The following is a 16717-nucleotide window of genomic DNA, read 5'->3' on the forward strand; positions in this document are numbered from 1 at the left end:
AAAAAAAAAAAAATAAAAATAAAATAAAATAAAATAAAATAAAATAGATGAAGTGCTTCAGCACCTTGGCTCACAAATAATCTATATTTTCAATAATACTTTGGTTAAGTTTTGCATAATTGTTTTGTTTTGTTTTTGTTTTTGTTTTTGTTTTTTTTGAGTTGGAGTCTTACTCCATTGCCTAGACTGGAGTGCAGTGGCACACTCACGGGCACCCCAGTGTTAACCTGCTGGGTTCAGGCAATCCTTCTGCCTCAGCCTTCCAAATAACTAGAACTATAGGTGTGCACTACCAAGCCCGGCTAATTTTTTTATTTTTGTAGAGACAGAGTCTCAAGTTGCCCAGGCTGGTCTTGAACCCCTTCTGCCTCACCCTTCCAAGTGGTCAGAACTACAGGCACGTGCTACCATGCCCGGCTAATTTTTTTTTTTTTTTGATTTATTGTAGAGATGAGGACTCACCAAGTTGTCCAGACTGGACACAAATCCCTGGGTTGAGGCAGTCCTCTCCCCTCAGCCTCCCAAAATGCTGGAATTACAGGCTTGAGCCACGGTGCCCGGCCTGCATAATTTTTAATTATGTTGTTAACTATTGACATTAAGGAGTAAGATGAATAAATGGATATATTTTCTCTTTTGCATATGGGAAAGGGATTTTTAAAATTTGGTCACATATGATAACAACAAAAAAATTTTTGAAGATTGAACCCACACTTTGAAACAAGAGCTAATCTTGTCCCTTTGACTGGCAGGCTTTGTTAAGAGAAGTATTGGAGTGCCCCCCTCTCTCTGTAAGGTGTTAAATATATACAGTGGTAAGCCTGTTATTAGTTTGTAGATATTGTATTCTTTACTTTTCTGGCATAAGAGCCATATGTGGATGCTTAGGATAGGCTGAAAATATTCTAACACTCAGACTTGCAACCCAGTCCTAAAAGAAGTGCCTCTTTTATAGGTTACCATTCCACCATTTCGTGACCCTTTGAAAAAAGCACAGTGTGACAAGGATGATGAAAAAAGAATTCTTCTTCAGTGTGAGACTGGTATTTAGTTCTTAATTGTTACATGATTTCATAGCCTAAAAGCAATGGCAGTTGCAATTAAAGGTGCTGATTTAGACTTCTAATCTTTCTGCAGGCAAAATATATACAATGAAAGAATTTGAAGAAGTTGAGAAGGTTCAACTGCATTCTAGATTCCCAAGAATTTCTAACTCAAGGCACTTTATGACCCCAAATGAGTGGCTTAAACTGCCTACAAGATATATAGAAAGTGAATTTTGTAAAAGGAGGAGGTAATGGTTAATACATATACTAGAAATTATAGAACCTCTTGGACTTTGAAAGTTCTTTCTTGAGACATTGATATAAATTTTTTAATAGTTTTGGTTTTTAAAAATGTTTATTTTTTCAGTGAAAAAACAACTAATGCTTATCTTTATTTCTCTGCGGCATGCTTTTTTTTCCTTTGGTACTTTCAAGATTTTCTATTTATCTTTGGTTTTCCTTAGCTAGACTATAATGTGTCTGGGTTTTTTGTTTTTTGTTTTCTATTTTCTTTAGAACTGTCTGCAATTCTTGTATGTGTGGTTTTATGTCTTTCATTATTTTGGGGAAATTGTAGACTATTATCACTTCAAGTATTTCTTATGTCCCATTCTCTCTGCTTTTTTTCCCTTCTGAGATTCCAGTTATATGTAGGTTAGACCATCTGATCATGTCTCACAGTGCCACAGTTCTTTGATACTCTATTCTTTGAAACTCTATTCTGTTTTTTTTTCTCCACACATTTTTCCCCTGTTTATATTTCAAATGGATGATTTCTGTTGCCTTGTTTTTAAGTTCATTGAGTTTTTCCTTAACTGTGTCTCATCTACTGCGGAGCTCATCAAGATCTTCATCTTTGTTATCATTATTTTTAAAATTTCTGCATTTCCATTTTATTTTTTTTATATAGCTCTCATTTTTTTTGCTGAAATTCTCTGTTCATGCATGTTGTCCACATTATCCATCCACTAGATTCTTTGTCATATATATATATATATATATATTTTTTTTTTTTTTTTGAGTTGGAGTCTCACTCTGTCACCCAGACTGGAGTGCAGTGGCCGCTCCTGGCCACCACAGCCTCGACCTGCTAGGCTCCAGCGATCCTTCTGCCTCAGCCTTCCAAGTAGCTGGTACTACACTGGTATTACACTGGTAGTAGCTGGTATAGCTGGTACTATACGGGTGCACTATCACACCCGGCTAATTTTTGATTTATTATAGAGATGAGGTGTCGCCAAGTTGCCCAGGTGGGTCTTGAACCCGCGGGCTCAGGCAATCCACTCACCTCAGCCTCCCAAAGGCGCGGGATTACAGGCTGAGCCACCGAGCCTGGCTATATACATTTTTTTGAGTTAGAGTCTTACTCCATCACCCAGACTGGAGTACAGTGGCATGCTCATGGCCACTGCAGCCTCGACCTGCTGGCTCAGGTGATCCTTCCACCTCAGCCTTCCAAGTAGCTGGGACTATAGGCGTGTGCTACTATGCTCGGCTAATTTTTTTATTTGTTGTAGACATGAGGTCTCGCCAAGTTGCCCGGGGTGGTCTTGAACTCATGGGCTTAGGCAATCAATCCACTCACCTTAGCCTCCCAAAGTGCGAGGATTATAGGCTGAGCCACTGAGCCCAGCCTTTTTGCCATATTAATCAGTTATTTTAAACTCCTCATCAGATAGTTCCAGAATTAGAGTCATCTGGTTCTGTTGATTGCTTTGTCTCTTGACTGGGTTATTTTGTCTTGCCTTCTTTGTATGTCTTGTAATTTTTGATTGAGTGCCAGACATTTGGGGTGGAAGAACAGTATTTCTGAGTATTTATTTCTAGAAATGGACATACCTCTTCTTCTGCCAACCATTAGTGTGGAGGATTGGGCTTATCGAATCAGAAATTGAACTGGGTTGGGTGTTGTTATCGCTGCTGTTACCTTTAGTGCACTATAGGCCTCAAATGCCTCTAGTGGTTAGTCTGCTTTGTGTTTTGCTTGGGGTGGGGATGGGGTGCCAGAGAAATTTTCTCAAGTGTTTCTGCTCCCCCCCTCAGTTTTCAGCTATTCCTGTAAGCCTGCATTATAGAAGTGGAGGGGTATTCTCTTCACAATCTTGCCTCTCCCCCAGAAGTATATTGCTGCTATTTGTTGCAAGGCTCATAGTGGAAGTAGAACAACATTCTATGTTTTTCTCATTCAGCTTCAGTTTTAGGCAAGCCCTATGTGTTGAGGCCTCAAGAGTAGGGCTTTCTTGGAATTCCTTTCCTTTATCCCTGTGGCAGTTAAACTCTACCTTGTATCTGTGGTTTTTCTTGGATGATAGTTTCTGGTCCCTCTTGCAATGATAGCAGATCTCTGATTAGTATAGAAATAGGATTCTTGGCTCAAGCCAGTTTCTTGTTTCTAGGACAGAGAGTTTTTGCTTCTATCCTTGACCTCAGCAGCAATGGAACTTTGCCTCTGTCCTGGGTGTGAGAGGATTCTCCACACTTCCCCCTTTAGTGACAGACAGGTTTTGTTTCTACTCCCCCCTCAAATGCACTAGATATTTGCTTGTTGTCCTGGGGAGCAAAGAGTTTGGTCCCTTTCCTCAAGTGGCTTGGACTTTTGCTTTGTAGAAGAGAAAGGTCCAGGGCTTTGTACCTGTTTACCTGGAGTTGCTGATATATTCTGCTCATCTTTGCCACTGATGGGGACTGTCTCTGGTCTTCTGCTCTGTGTCTAGTCTTTCTTGTTAGCACCTGGTGTGGGCCCATGGAGAGGAGCTTGCAAGTGGGTGCAAACACTTCGTGAATGTGGGACTCCCAGCTACTCCAAAGTGACATGCTAGCCTATACTAGGCCTTTGGGAATTCATTAAAATTTGAGCTTTCTTTTTTAAAAAATTAATAGGCCCTTTTTTAAAAAAATGAGAAGTTTTAAGTTTACAGAAAAGTGGAGTAGAAAGTATAGTGAATTTTAATTTACTCTCTTCTTCTCCTTCCCCCCAACAATTTCCCCTATTGCTGTTAACATATTGCATTAACGCAGTACCTTTGTTAAAATAGGTATATATTTTCCAAATATTTTCTCCTGGTCTGTGGCTTATCTTTTCATTCTCTTAATATTGTCTTTTGCAGAGCTTAAGTTTTTAATTTTAATAAAGTCCAGCTTCTAAACTTTTTTTTTTACCTGCTTGTATGGAAGCCCCCCTTTCCTCTTGTTCTCTATCAAAGGTAAAGCAGTTTTTGTGCCCTGCCTCTCCTTAGAGGGACTTGACTTTGTTTAGAATTCAGCTGACTTATTTGCCTTGAGGTTTGTCTGATGGGCTCAGTAAAAGTTATGTTTTTGTAGATTGTCTGCCTTTTCTTGCCCTTGGAGTGACAGCAACATTATTTTCGAAGGTTTCTATTGCCTAAATGGAAGCGAAACTAAAATATTTTCCTTTTGTTGTTGTTGTTGTTTTTGAGTTGGGGGTCTCACTTTGTTGCCCAGGCTGGAGTGCAATGACTTATGCAGTCTCGAGCTCCTGGGCTCAAGCAGTCCTCCTACCCCAGCCTCCCAAGTAGCTGGGACAACACGTGCGTGCCACCATGCCTGGCTAATGTTTTTATTTTTTGTAGAGATGACATCTCATTATGTTGCTTAGGCTGGTCCTGAATTCCTGGGCTCAAGCAGGTCTACCATCTTGACCTCCCAAAGTGCTGGGATTACAGACATGAACCACTACGCCAAGCCAGTTGAATTTCTTTTTTTTAAAAGATTGGCCCCAAATGGCATTGTAAATGTTACATAAGACAGAAATAAATGTTAGGATAGTATTCTGAAAGAATGGTTGTTATATTTTTTTCTTTGTCTACAGTGTGCATTACAATCCTAGCTCTAGTAATTAGGTAGAATCTACCCAAACCAGGAGTCCATTTGTAATACATTTAACTCTGATTGTATATGAAGATGACATTTAGACTATTGATTTTATAGTGAGCTGTTAATGGGCATGTAGTGAGTTCCAACTGCAGTACTTGTCTTCGCCTCACTGAGGAGCTGGTGGTAACTGAGTTGTAAGGAAAATGTTCTCTTGGGTGATTGTCAGACTCTTCTGTGACCCATACCGCTCTAGCCTCATTGAGGCTGGTATGTGTAGGGATGACTGGCTTCTCTTAGAGGCTTTTTTACTGAATCTTATTCTTTGCACATTAAGCAAGTACGTGCCCGATGTCTTTAAAGATCACGCCCACATTCTTTTTATTTATTTATTTTTTTGAGTTGGAGTCTTATTCCATTGCCCAGGCTGGAGTGCAGTGGCACACTCATGGTCACCCCATTGTCGACTTGCTAGGCTCCAGCGATCCTTCTGCCTCAGTCTTCCAAGTAGCCGGAACTACAGGTGTGTGCTACCATGCTCGGCTAATTTTTTTTTTTAATTGTAGAGATGAAGTCTTGCCAAGTGACCCAGTTTGGTCTCAAACCCGTGGGCTCAGGCAAGTGACTAGCCTCAGCCTCCCAAAGTGCTGAGATTACAGGCTGAGCCACCAAGCCCGGCCTGCCCACATTCTTAATCCAATAGAGGCACTGCTTCTGTCCAGCATATTTTTCACATTTTGAAAATAATTGTGATGCCCGTTTTCAGTCTTCAGCCTGAACATGTGGGGCTTATATCACCACACTCTCATGCAGAAGATGCTGATGGGACTAGGAGTCTGAGCATGGGAAGGAGCTTAAGTATTTAACCCCTAAGATAGTTCTGAAAACGACAGAATAGAGCAAGATGATAGTGCCTTCTATATTCCAGCACAGGTATTTACTTGCCTGTGTCCCACACACAAGTCAAACTCAGCTTATCCAAAAACTGGCTAGTCATACGAGCCATTTCATGCACGTAAACCTGCTTCTTTTGTGTTCCTATTTATAGGAAACGTCAGGATTTTTCTTTTCTTTTTTTTGAGTCGGAGTCTCACTCTGTGGTCCAGGATGGAGTGCTTGGCACACTCACACCACCCCAGCATCGACTCACTGGGCTCCAGCAATCCTTCCGCCTCAGCCTTCCAAGTAGCTGGAACTACTGGCGCGTGCTACCACACCTGGCTAATTTTTGACTTATTGTAGAGACAAGGTCTCGCCACATTGTCCAGGCTGGGCTCGAATCTGTGGGCTCGGGCAATCCACTTGCCTCCACCTCTCAAAGTGCTGGGATTACAGCTGAGCCCCCAAGCCCAACCAGGATTCTTCTTCATCTTCATCACTGCTGTACCTAATCCAGCACTGGACTCTGTCATGTTCATTGATAAATCTTCTACTAGTCTGCCCCTTCCTTAATATTCCCATACACGAAATTCCCACTCTCATCCCTAATCTATAATAATAACAATTATTATTTTTTGAGCTCCTATGTGCCAGGTGCCATTAGAAGCTTTTTAACATGTGCAGCTTTGTTTCATCTTCACAGAAACTCTATTTGGTAGGTACTACTACACAGATAACTTAAGTTCTTTGTCAAGTTTACACAGTGTTTTTCAACTTTGGCTTTATATTAGAATATCCTGGGGAGTTTTAAAAATCCTGATTCCCAGGCCATACTAGCTAAATGAAATCAGAATCTCTGGGGTGGGACCTGGACATCAGTCCTCTTTAAAGATCCTCAGATGATTTCAGTGTACACTTATTTATAGCCATAAGACAGTAGAGTCAGAAATTGAACGCAAGTCTCTGACTCCACAGCCCACATTCTAAAACGTATGTTGTGTGTTTTTAAAAAATTGACCACAGATCTTATTGCAAATGTTGCATAAGACAGAAATAAATGTTAGGACAGAATTCTGAAAGAATGGCTGTACATTTATCTTCTTTGACTCATGTTGTATGATGCTACAAGTGTGAATTTATGTGGTATATTAAGTTACTTTCCAACCTAATTCTCTTTAGTGGTTCCCATGTCCCTCAGCTGAAAAGTAATCTCTTTGGTATGACATACAAGGTTGAGTTGATTTTTCCTTCCCTTATACTCGCACTCAGACAGTACTAGGCCTCCCACAATTACCTGAATATATGGTATTCCTCACATAACTGTGCCTTCGCACAGACTGGGCTTTCTCTCTGGACTGTCCACCTCCTATCTTTTTTTTTTTTTTTTTTTTTAAGGAAAACGCTGTTTCTAAGACTCTATTAAATGCCACTTTAAGACTTCCCTCTGCAGCCTTTCCAAACCACCTCCTTATAACAGCAATATGGATTCGTCTCTCTTTTGTCCCACCATAGAACATACAAGTGCTTTTTCACTTATCCCACAGTTTGCCACTGCTTACTTGTCTGTATTATGAATGAATGGATGGCACATCATTAAGTCTGTGAATCTAGGTTGTGGCCATTTTGTGAAGAGAATGGGGAGTCAGTAAGGATCATTGAACAGGGAATGAGATGCTGGAGATGGTGTTTTTAGCAACTTTAATCTGATGTGTGATGTATGTGACAGTTTGGGTATAGGATAAGACTGGAGGCTGGAGATCATTGAAGACTTTAAAAAAAAAAAAAGAATCCACATTTGTGGTGATAAAGGCCTCTGTTGGGATGGTGGCAAAAGCAATGAAATGAAGAGTTTTTTTTGTTTGTGTTTTTTTTTTTTTTAATTGGGGTCTCACTCTGTTGCCCAGGCTGGAGTGCAATGGCATGATCACAGCTCATCTCAGTCTCCACCAGCTGGACTCAGGTGATCTTTTTTTTTTTTTTTTAGATTAGAAAATACAGTTTATTTAGAAAGTAAATGAGGGAGAGAGAAATAGAAGATTCACCTCCTCAGGGTAGGGGAGGGGGCCTTAGGGGATGTTCATGAAGAGATTGATGTGATAGATAAAAGGAATTCTAGATTTTGGTGACTAGATATGGAGGTCCAGGGAAAAATAAGAGTCAGAGAGGAATTTAAAGTTTTGATAATTGTTACATGTATTAGTTTCCTGTAACTGCCATAACAAAGCACTACAAACTGAGCAGCTTAAAAAGCAGAAGTGTATTCTTCATAGTTCTGGAGGCTGGACATCTAAAATCAAGGTGTTGGCAGGGCTATTTTCCCTCGCCTCTTTCCTAGCTGCTGGTGGTTGCTGACAATCCTTGACGTTCTTTGGTTTGCAGCCTTATCACTCCAGTCTCTGCCTCTGTCTCTACATGGTCTTCTCTCTGTGCTCAACCCCTTTTGTTTTTTTTGAATTGAAGTCTCACTTCGTCACCCAGGCTGGAGTGCAATGGCATACTCACATCCACCACAGCCTCGACCTGCTGGGCTCAGGCGATCCTTCCACTCCAGCCTTACAAGTAGCTGAAACTATAGGCGCTTGCCACCATGCCCAGCTAATTGTAGAGACAAGGTCTTGCCAAATTGCCCAGGCTGGTCTCGAACCCCTGGGCTCAGCCAGTTCTCTCACCTCTGCCTCCCAAAGTGCTGGAATTACAGGCTTGAGCCACTGCACCTGGCCTGAATTCCCTTCTTCTTAAGAGGATACTTGTCATTCGATTAGGGGCTACTGTAGTCCATTATTACCTATTTTAACTTGATAACATCTGCAAACAACATCACATTCACAGATACCAGGGATTAGGACTTGAACATATCTTTTGGGGAGCACACAGTTCATCCCTAACATCACATAAATTCATTCAATCAAATAATCATACATTGAGTTGTAATTGCCTTTCAAGTGCTCCCAATTCAATAGAGAAGATGGACATTTAAACAGACAATTCTGTTACAGTGTGGCAAATACAATAGTACTGATATGAGCTTGTTATTATGGAAGCACAAAGAACGGACCTTTAACCCAGCCTAATAGAAAATAGATAAAGGTGGGATCTTAGATATTCTTGGGATTTAAAGTATTAAACACTATGTTTTATAATTTTATTAATTTAAAAATAATTTCTAGTTTGTGTCCATCCAAGAGGAAACTAATAGGTAGCTCTGCACAAGCTCTGTAGCAGATACAGGTATGGAAACAGCCACCAAGAGGAGGGACTCCCCAGGCATTCCGTCCCTTCTTCCATTTTAGACCGCCTTTCTGGGGTCATATTTCTTTCTTATGAATTCCAGACTTTAAAATTCAATTTTTGTTTGTCTTTAAAGATAATTAAACCAGCTGGGTTCGGTGGCTCAGCCTGTAATCCCACGCCTTTGGGAGGCTGAGGTGAGTGGATTGCCTGAACCTGCGGGTTCGAGACCCACCTGGGCAACTTGGAGAGACCTCATCTCTACAATAACTCAAAAAATCAGCCGGGTGTGGTAGCGCGCGCCTGTAATTCCGGCTATTCGGAAGGCTGAGGCAGAAGGATCGTGGGAACCCAGCAGGTTGAGGCTGCGGTGGCCGGGAGGCCAATGCACTCCAGTCTGGGCAACAGAGTGAGACTCCCACTCAAAAAAAAAAGAAAAAAAGAAAAAAGATAATTAAACCAGGCATGGTGGCTCTTACCTATAATCCCAGGCTAAGGTGGGAGAATTGCTTGAGCCCAGGAATTCAAGACCAACCAGGTTATCACAGTGAGACCTCATCTCTTTTTTTATTTTTTATTTTTGAAAGCAGGATTTTTTGAGAGGAGAGAAAAGCTCCCAGAGCAAGAGGGAACCCGAGAGGGTTGCATGAGACCTTATCTCTTAAACTAAAAAAAAAAAAAAAAAAAAGTTTAATGAGTATACAATTCTAGGTTGACATTTATTTTCTCTTAATGATTTAGAAATATAATTCTCTTGTTTTCTGGCCTCTATTGTTGTCAATCTGATTTTTTTAAAAGATCTCCTCATCCTTAGTGTCCTGTATTCTTATTACAGATGTCTAGGTATGGATTTCATCTTATTTAAGCTACTGGTATATATTGTACTTTCTAGATTTCTGTATTCATATTTTTCATCCATTCAGGAAAATATACAACAAAGATAATTTTAAATACTGCTTTTTCTTCATTTTTTTTCATTCGACTTCTGGGCTCAGACTAGATATATAGTAGAACTTCTCATATCTTAATATCTTTTAATATGTTCTTCATTTTTCTATTTCCTTAGTAATTTCTTTGATTGTATTTTCCAATTTACCAATTCTTTCTTCACTCTGTTGAATATTACAATTTTAATTTCTTAAATTTTCTTTCCCTCCCCCAGTATGTTTGTTTATTCCTAATAGGTTCTTACTGCTTTCTTATCTTGGCAATTGGATCTGTTCTCTCTTTGAACATTTTATGCATTGCTATACTACATTCTATATCTTATCTATACCAGCAAAATGGATGCTTTACACAGGGCCAGCATCAACCTTCCAATCAGCTTTTGCATGAGTGCAAGACTGGAGTACATGGGGGCACTTGTCAGCCACCTTATGGCAAGGGAGACTGGGAAATGGAGTACTGAGATACTCTCTGGGGAAAAGCATTTTACATTTATGCTTGTAAATAACACAATCTCCATGACTTTTTTTAAACATAAGAGTATAAGCTCCCAGTGGATAGGAGTATTTAACCTTTGCTTAGCTGATTTTTGGTTCTTAGTGAATAGTAAATCAATCTCCATCATGATTTTAGAAACTCTTTTTTTTTTTTTTTTTTGAGTTGGAGTCTCACTCTGTCGCCCAGAGTGAGTGCAGTGGCTGCTCCCGGCCACTGCAGCCTCGACCTGCTGTGCTCCGGTGATCCTTCTGCCTCAGCCTTCCGAGTAGCCGGAATTACAGGCATGCGCTACCGCGCCCGGCTGATTTTTTTGATTTATTGTAGAGATGAGGTCTCGCTGCCCAGGCAGGTCTCGAACCCACGGGCTCAGGCAATCCACTCACCTCAGCCTCCCAAAGGCGCGGGATTACAGGCTGAGCCACCAAGCCCGACTTAGAAACTCTTAAACAACTAATCTCATTCAAGAATGAACACCAGTTTGAAGTAATGATATTTTGATCTCCTTATATAGCAGTCAGTTTATTACAATAATTCCTGTATAAATGTAAGCTAGTGTTGTTTTCAAAATATCTTCACACATGTTGTCTTGTTAAAGGTTAAAAGTGAAGGTGGATTTTAACAATAGTAGTGTTGACTTGAAACCGTTGGAAAGAGCTCCTCATCTTCCAGAATGCCAGAAAGAAGAGAAAGCAGTTATTTACAAGTAAGCCTGTTATTCCATAGCTTTGGTCTTCGTTCACTTAGCGTACTTGGCTGGGTTGCTAGCCCCTGCTGTCCTTCCACACTGCTGGAGTCAGTACTTAGGGCATACCAGGATCCTTTATGGCATGATGTTAGGCATCTTGCACCAGTGTCTGGTGAGGTGCCATCTCTCCTCAGGCTTTTCTGGTTTTAAAGAACAAATAGCTAACACATTCAGAGATAAGCAAAGTAATGGAAAAAAAAATTGTTAGCAACTTATCCTAAAGGTAAAAGTTAGGAGACTTTAATTGAATTGGAACAGTATAAATGGAGTTTGGGACTCATTTTGGTGGGTAGTAGCTGTTACAGTATTGTGCCCAGAGAGAAAATATGTTATAAGCAGAGAAGTGGTGCATATTACTAAATGTGTACATCATGGGGAGTTGTCTCAACTAGTTATGGAATTAAAAAATAAGAGATTGCTCTATATAATTACATAGCTCACAACTCTCTGATTAAAAGTAATGTGATACCTCAGACATTGCTGCAGGGAATGTAAAATGGGGCAGAACTTTGGATCATAGTTTGTCAGTTTCTCAAAATGTTAAACATTGACGAGCCCAGTTGCTCATGCCTGTAATCGTAGCACTTTGGGAGGCCAAAACTGGAGAATTACTTGAGCCCAGGAGTTCCAGACCAGCCTTGGCAACATAACAAGACCTTGTCTCTACAGAAAATTTTTAAAAAATTAGCTGGGCATCGTGGCACGCACTTGCAGTCCAGCTACTTGGGAGTCTGAGGTGGAAGGATCACCTGAGCCCAGGAGGTCAAGGCTATGGTGAGCTGTGATCATGCCACTGCATTCCAGCCTGGGGGACAGACTGAAACTCCAACTAAAAAAAAAAAAAAAAAAGTTAAAGCTTTCAATTACTGTGGGATACAACAATTCAACTCCTAGGTTTCTCTTCAGGACTAACGAGAGCATGAACATACATTGTAGCATTATTCACAGTAGCCAGAAAGTAGAAAATACGCAAATGTTATCAGCTGATGATGGATAAACAAAATGTGGTAAATCCACACAATGGATTATTACTTTATTACTAGGCAATTAAAAGGAAAGAAGTACTGAGACATGTTACAACATGTTTGAACTTAAAAAACATACTAGCCGGGCTTGGTGGCTCAGCCTCTAATCCCACTCTTTGGGAGGCTGAGGTGAGTGGATTGCCTGAGCCCGTGGGGTTCAAGACTTGCCTGGGCAACTTGGTGAGACCTCATCTCTACAATAAATCAAAAAATTAGCCAGGCGTGGTAGCACGCACCAGTATTTCCAGCTACTTAGAAGGCTGAGGTGGAAGGATCGCCGGAGCCCAGCAGGTCAAGGCTGCGGTGGCTGGGAGCGTGCCACTGCACTCCAGTCTGGGTGACAGAGTGAGACTCCAACTCAAAAGAAAAAAAAAATTATACTTAGTGAAGGAAGCCAATCACAAAAGACTATATTTTACATACCTTTTTTAAAAAAATATATAAAATGTCCAGAGAAGACAAATCTATAAAAAGAGAAGGTAGATAGTGGTTGCCTGGGACTGGGGATGGGAATGGGGAGACTGTTAGTGAGCATGAGACTTGGGGGCTGATGGAAATGTTCTAAATTAGATTGTTGTGATGGTTGCACAACTCTGTAAATACACTAAAAATCATTGACTTGTATGTACACTTAAAATGGGTGAATTTTTTTTTGAGTCGAAGTCTTACTGTGTCGCTCAGGCTTAAAATGGGCAAATTTTATGGTACGTAAACTATACTTCAATAAAGGTGTGTTGATAACAATAATAAAATAGCCTAGCACGGTAGAAGAAAAAAGTTTATATAACATTTGGACTGTAGTTCTCCGTTCCTAAAAAGTGCCCAAGTAAGCTACAGTAGTTTCCTTAGTTTTCCTGAATAAGCTCAGACTTAGATGAATAAATAAAGGGTAGAGAGGCTGGAGGGCTTTTAGAGATGGTGCAGCTGGCATGAGCAGCAGAGAGAAGGGCTGATTGCCTTTGAGGATCTTAGTGATTTAAGCAGAAACAGACAACAGTTAGACAGAGCTGGCCCTCGGGGACTTCTCAGTGTCCTTGAGTGTGGCTTAGCAAGTTGCTGCTTTGTCTCTTGAATAGGAGTTGCAGTTGAGGGACAGAAGGAAGTATTGAAATTAAGGCCTATTCACGTGGTAGCTGAAGACCTTAAAGGATAGAAAGATTCAGAATAACTCTTGCGTATTAGGGTGAAAAGTAGTAAATTCCTTTATAATCCCTAACTACACGGTTTCAAACAGATCTGTTTGGGTAAGATTTTAGGATGATCAAACTTTAATCCTATCTAATTTCTATAAATGATATAAAAGGAGAGATTTTTTTTCTTTTGTATAGATACATCTATATGTGTGTATATGTGTGTGTGTGTGTGTGTGTGTGTGTGTGTGTGTGTATATATTTTTTTTTTTTTTTTTGAGTCGAGGTCTCATTCTGTTGCCTAAGCTAGAGTGCAATGGCACAATCATGGCCCACCGCAGCCTCGACCTCCTGGGCTCAGGTGATTCTTCTGCCTCAGCCTCCTGAGTAGCTGGGACTACAGTAGCATAAGCCACCATTCCCGGCTAATTTTTGATTTTTTGTAGAGATGAGATCTCACTATGTTTCTAGGCTGTCTCAAACTTGTGGGCTCAAGCAATCCTCCCACCTCATCCTCTCATAATGCTGGGATTACAGGTGTGAGCCACCATACCTGGACAGCAAAAGGAGGGATTTTGTTCTCAAATACTTCCTCTAACAGAGTGTGACCCAGATATGAAAAATAATATTGCATTGTTGATGTACCTGGGGGCTTATGTTTTAGACAAGAGGTGCAAGTCTATGAGCTCCCTCTGGAAGAAGGAGAAAGGTTGGATTCTTTCTATGAACTAGGGAAGCATCCCAACAGCTGTGGTGGAAAAGTCATGTTTGTCTTGGTAGAGTTAGACCTCCAACATGGCACCTAGACAAAATGGACAACTCTGTAGGGGAGGTGGGGATGGTCATTCACTCTAAAGATACTAACTCAGCTGCCTGATTAAGCAGCAAAGAGTTTTCAAAAGAAACTATTACTAGAGCAAGGTGATACTATTTATGTGGATTTCTTTTTAAATAAAAATATGTAAATTCATATAGAACTCATCAGCTTCAAATTTAAATAAAATATTAAATGCTGCAATTGAGATGAGAGTTAAGAGAATTCCTTTCTGGTTCCTTCCTATAGAAACAAAAGGTCATCCTTTCTGGAAAAAGAGTCTCCGTGTTATCAGGAGGGAAAGACTCCACATCCCAAAGAGGCCAACTCTGAAGGGCAGATTTCTTCCTTGCCTCTCAACCAGGAGGTAGAACGGGATGAAGACCAGGATGCGGTAAGAGCTGGGGCTGCCCCATTCACAATACATAAGGCAGCAATTGCTGATCCCAAATCTGAGCACCTGGGAACTTCTTTGTATAGCAGGCTTCTAAGAAGAGAGGAGGCAGCGGACCTCCCTGGGGCAGAGAGTAGAAGACACTGGGAGGGGGATGTCCTTTATTCAGAGGAAGTGGAGAGCTGTCCCTGTCAACTTTGTGGTGCCACACAATGGAGGTGCTCCTTTGTCCCTGGCAATCTCTGTCCTGAGTTTTCACCTCTGTCTCACTATCATCTCTACCACCTCTCTACCATTTTACTACTCAGATTACCCAAACCAGGTCCCCAATTTTGTTCCCCTTAATGCAGTCAAGTAGGCAGACAATTTTCAAAATGACCAATGCTAAGTTAAAGTAGTCAAATGTAAGGAGTAAAAGCCTCTAGGTTGAGAGCCTGCCAGCAGCAGAAAGGAGCAAACTCCTTGCTGTGTGATTTTTGATCTCCTCAGAGTCATGGTGGGCATCTTCTCTCCTGGATCCGATAGGGCAGAGTAAGTACTAGTTCTGTGTGGACCCTGGGTTAGGGCCTGTGGTCCTAGTGAAAATAATCCAAGAGAAAACTCAGAAATAAAAATGGAGAAAGTGAGACTTCAGACTGAAATTACTAGAAACTCCAGGAAGCAGAGGAGAAAAATGAAACTGAGAAACCAGAAAAAACCTTCAGACCAGTGAGTTAAAATTTGGAATAACCAGGAGATACAGAGCTTCATAAAAGAATGGAAATTTCAGGCCAGGCGTGGTGGCTCAAGCCTGTAATCCCAGCACTTTGGGAGGCCGAGGTGAGCGGATTGAGCCCATGGGTTCGAGACTAGCCTGGGCAACTTGGTGAGACCCCATCTCTACAATAAATCAAAAAATTAGCCAGGCATGGTAGCATATGCCTGTAGTTCCGGCTACTTGTAAGGCTGAGGCAGAAGGATCGCCTGAGCCCAGCGAATGGACACTGGGGTAGCCGTGAGTGTGCCACTGTATCTGGCCTGGGCAACAGAGTGAGACTCTAACTCAAAACAAACAAACAAAAGAATGGGAACTTCTTGAATTTGACAAGTTAAGGAAGAAGAATCATGAATGATCTAAAGGAGTTGCCCAGTATCTCAGGCAGATGGGTAAAAAAAAAAAGAACTGGCACCAATGTCTCCAGATGACAAGCTTGCAGGACTCATACTGCACTACTCATGAGGCCAACCCAAGGCCATGAAGCCAACCATGGCCCTATCCTTACAGAGGAACCGTGCATAGGATTCTAGAACACAAATAAAAGGATTACATCTTTTTTGGTCCTTTTTGTGCAAATGTGATCATCCTTCTGCCCCTGAGCACCAGACCCAGGTCTGTGCCATTCTTGTTCACTTTGAGGCGCTGCTGTCAGCCCCCACATGATCTTCATGAAGGATCCTCAGGTGCCTGAATGGGAGCCCTGGAACATGAGCCCTTCACGGTCCAGCTCCACGCCTGTTTCCTGCCTTGTCCAGTAGCCCTAGCCCCAGCAGCAGCTGTTGATCTCTCTGGCTCTGATGCAGATTCTGAACGTAAAGACAATTATAGAACCCAAATTCTGATTCTGTCTGGAAGATAATGGGACAGCACAACTGTAGACACTGGTGCAGGACTCCTGCCTCTCCCAGCCCAATGTGATGAGGATAAAACATGCGGAATGAAGGAAAAAAAGGCCTCAAAATTTAAAATGTAACATTTATATGCATATAAATGTTTACAGAGCACAGATTTCCCATCCCAAGTTAACTGGGTGTGGCTTCTCCCTTCAATTCCCTTTTCCAGCCCAGGTTCCAGCACTCTGGAGTCAACCTCTTTTAGGAGTGGAATATAGAGGTCACAGCCCTCCCCTAGTCTGACCCTCCAGTGAGAAATCAGGATGTGAAGGACCCGACTTCTGAGTGTGCAGTCAGTCTTCTCATCCTCCTTCCTGACTGTCTCTGTTTCCCCACTCCCGCCCTACAGGATAAGGGGGCTGCTTATTTACTCAGTACAATTTACTAACACTTCATTTATTTTCTGTAACTCCTGCTGCTGTTGTGTTTCGGATCCTCCCATGTGCTTGATTTCTTTCTTTCTTCCTCAAAATTCTAACAAGTGTCAGGCAGTGTCTGAGGGACTGGATACGTAGTAGGAAACAAAACAGAT

General features: G+C 41.4%; 1 protein-coding gene across 1 annotated transcript in view; it reads left to right on the forward strand.

Moving 5' to 3' along the window:
• Positions 1 to 16717, forward strand: part of LOC103262635 (protein FAM228A-like) — a 61209-nt gene that overhangs the window by 17160 nt on the left and 27332 nt on the right. The window contains exons 4-7 of the mRNA XM_021713492.1: positions 956 to 1043; positions 1138 to 1294; positions 11023 to 11130; positions 14391 to 14535. Of these exons, the coding sequence (XP_021569167.1) occupies positions 956 to 1043; positions 1138 to 1294; positions 11023 to 11130; positions 14391 to 14535 (498 nt within the window). The remainder of the gene's footprint in view (positions 1 to 955; positions 1044 to 1137; positions 1295 to 11022; positions 11131 to 14390; positions 14536 to 16717) is intronic.

Source organism: Carlito syrichta, unplaced genomic scaffold (assembly GCF_000164805.1).
Source record: "Carlito syrichta isolate Samal-C Ts95f unplaced genomic scaffold, Tarsius_syrichta-2.0.1 Scaffold304574, whole genome shotgun sequence".
Taxonomy (NCBI): Eukaryota; Metazoa; Chordata; class Mammalia; order Primates; family Tarsiidae; genus Carlito; species Carlito syrichta.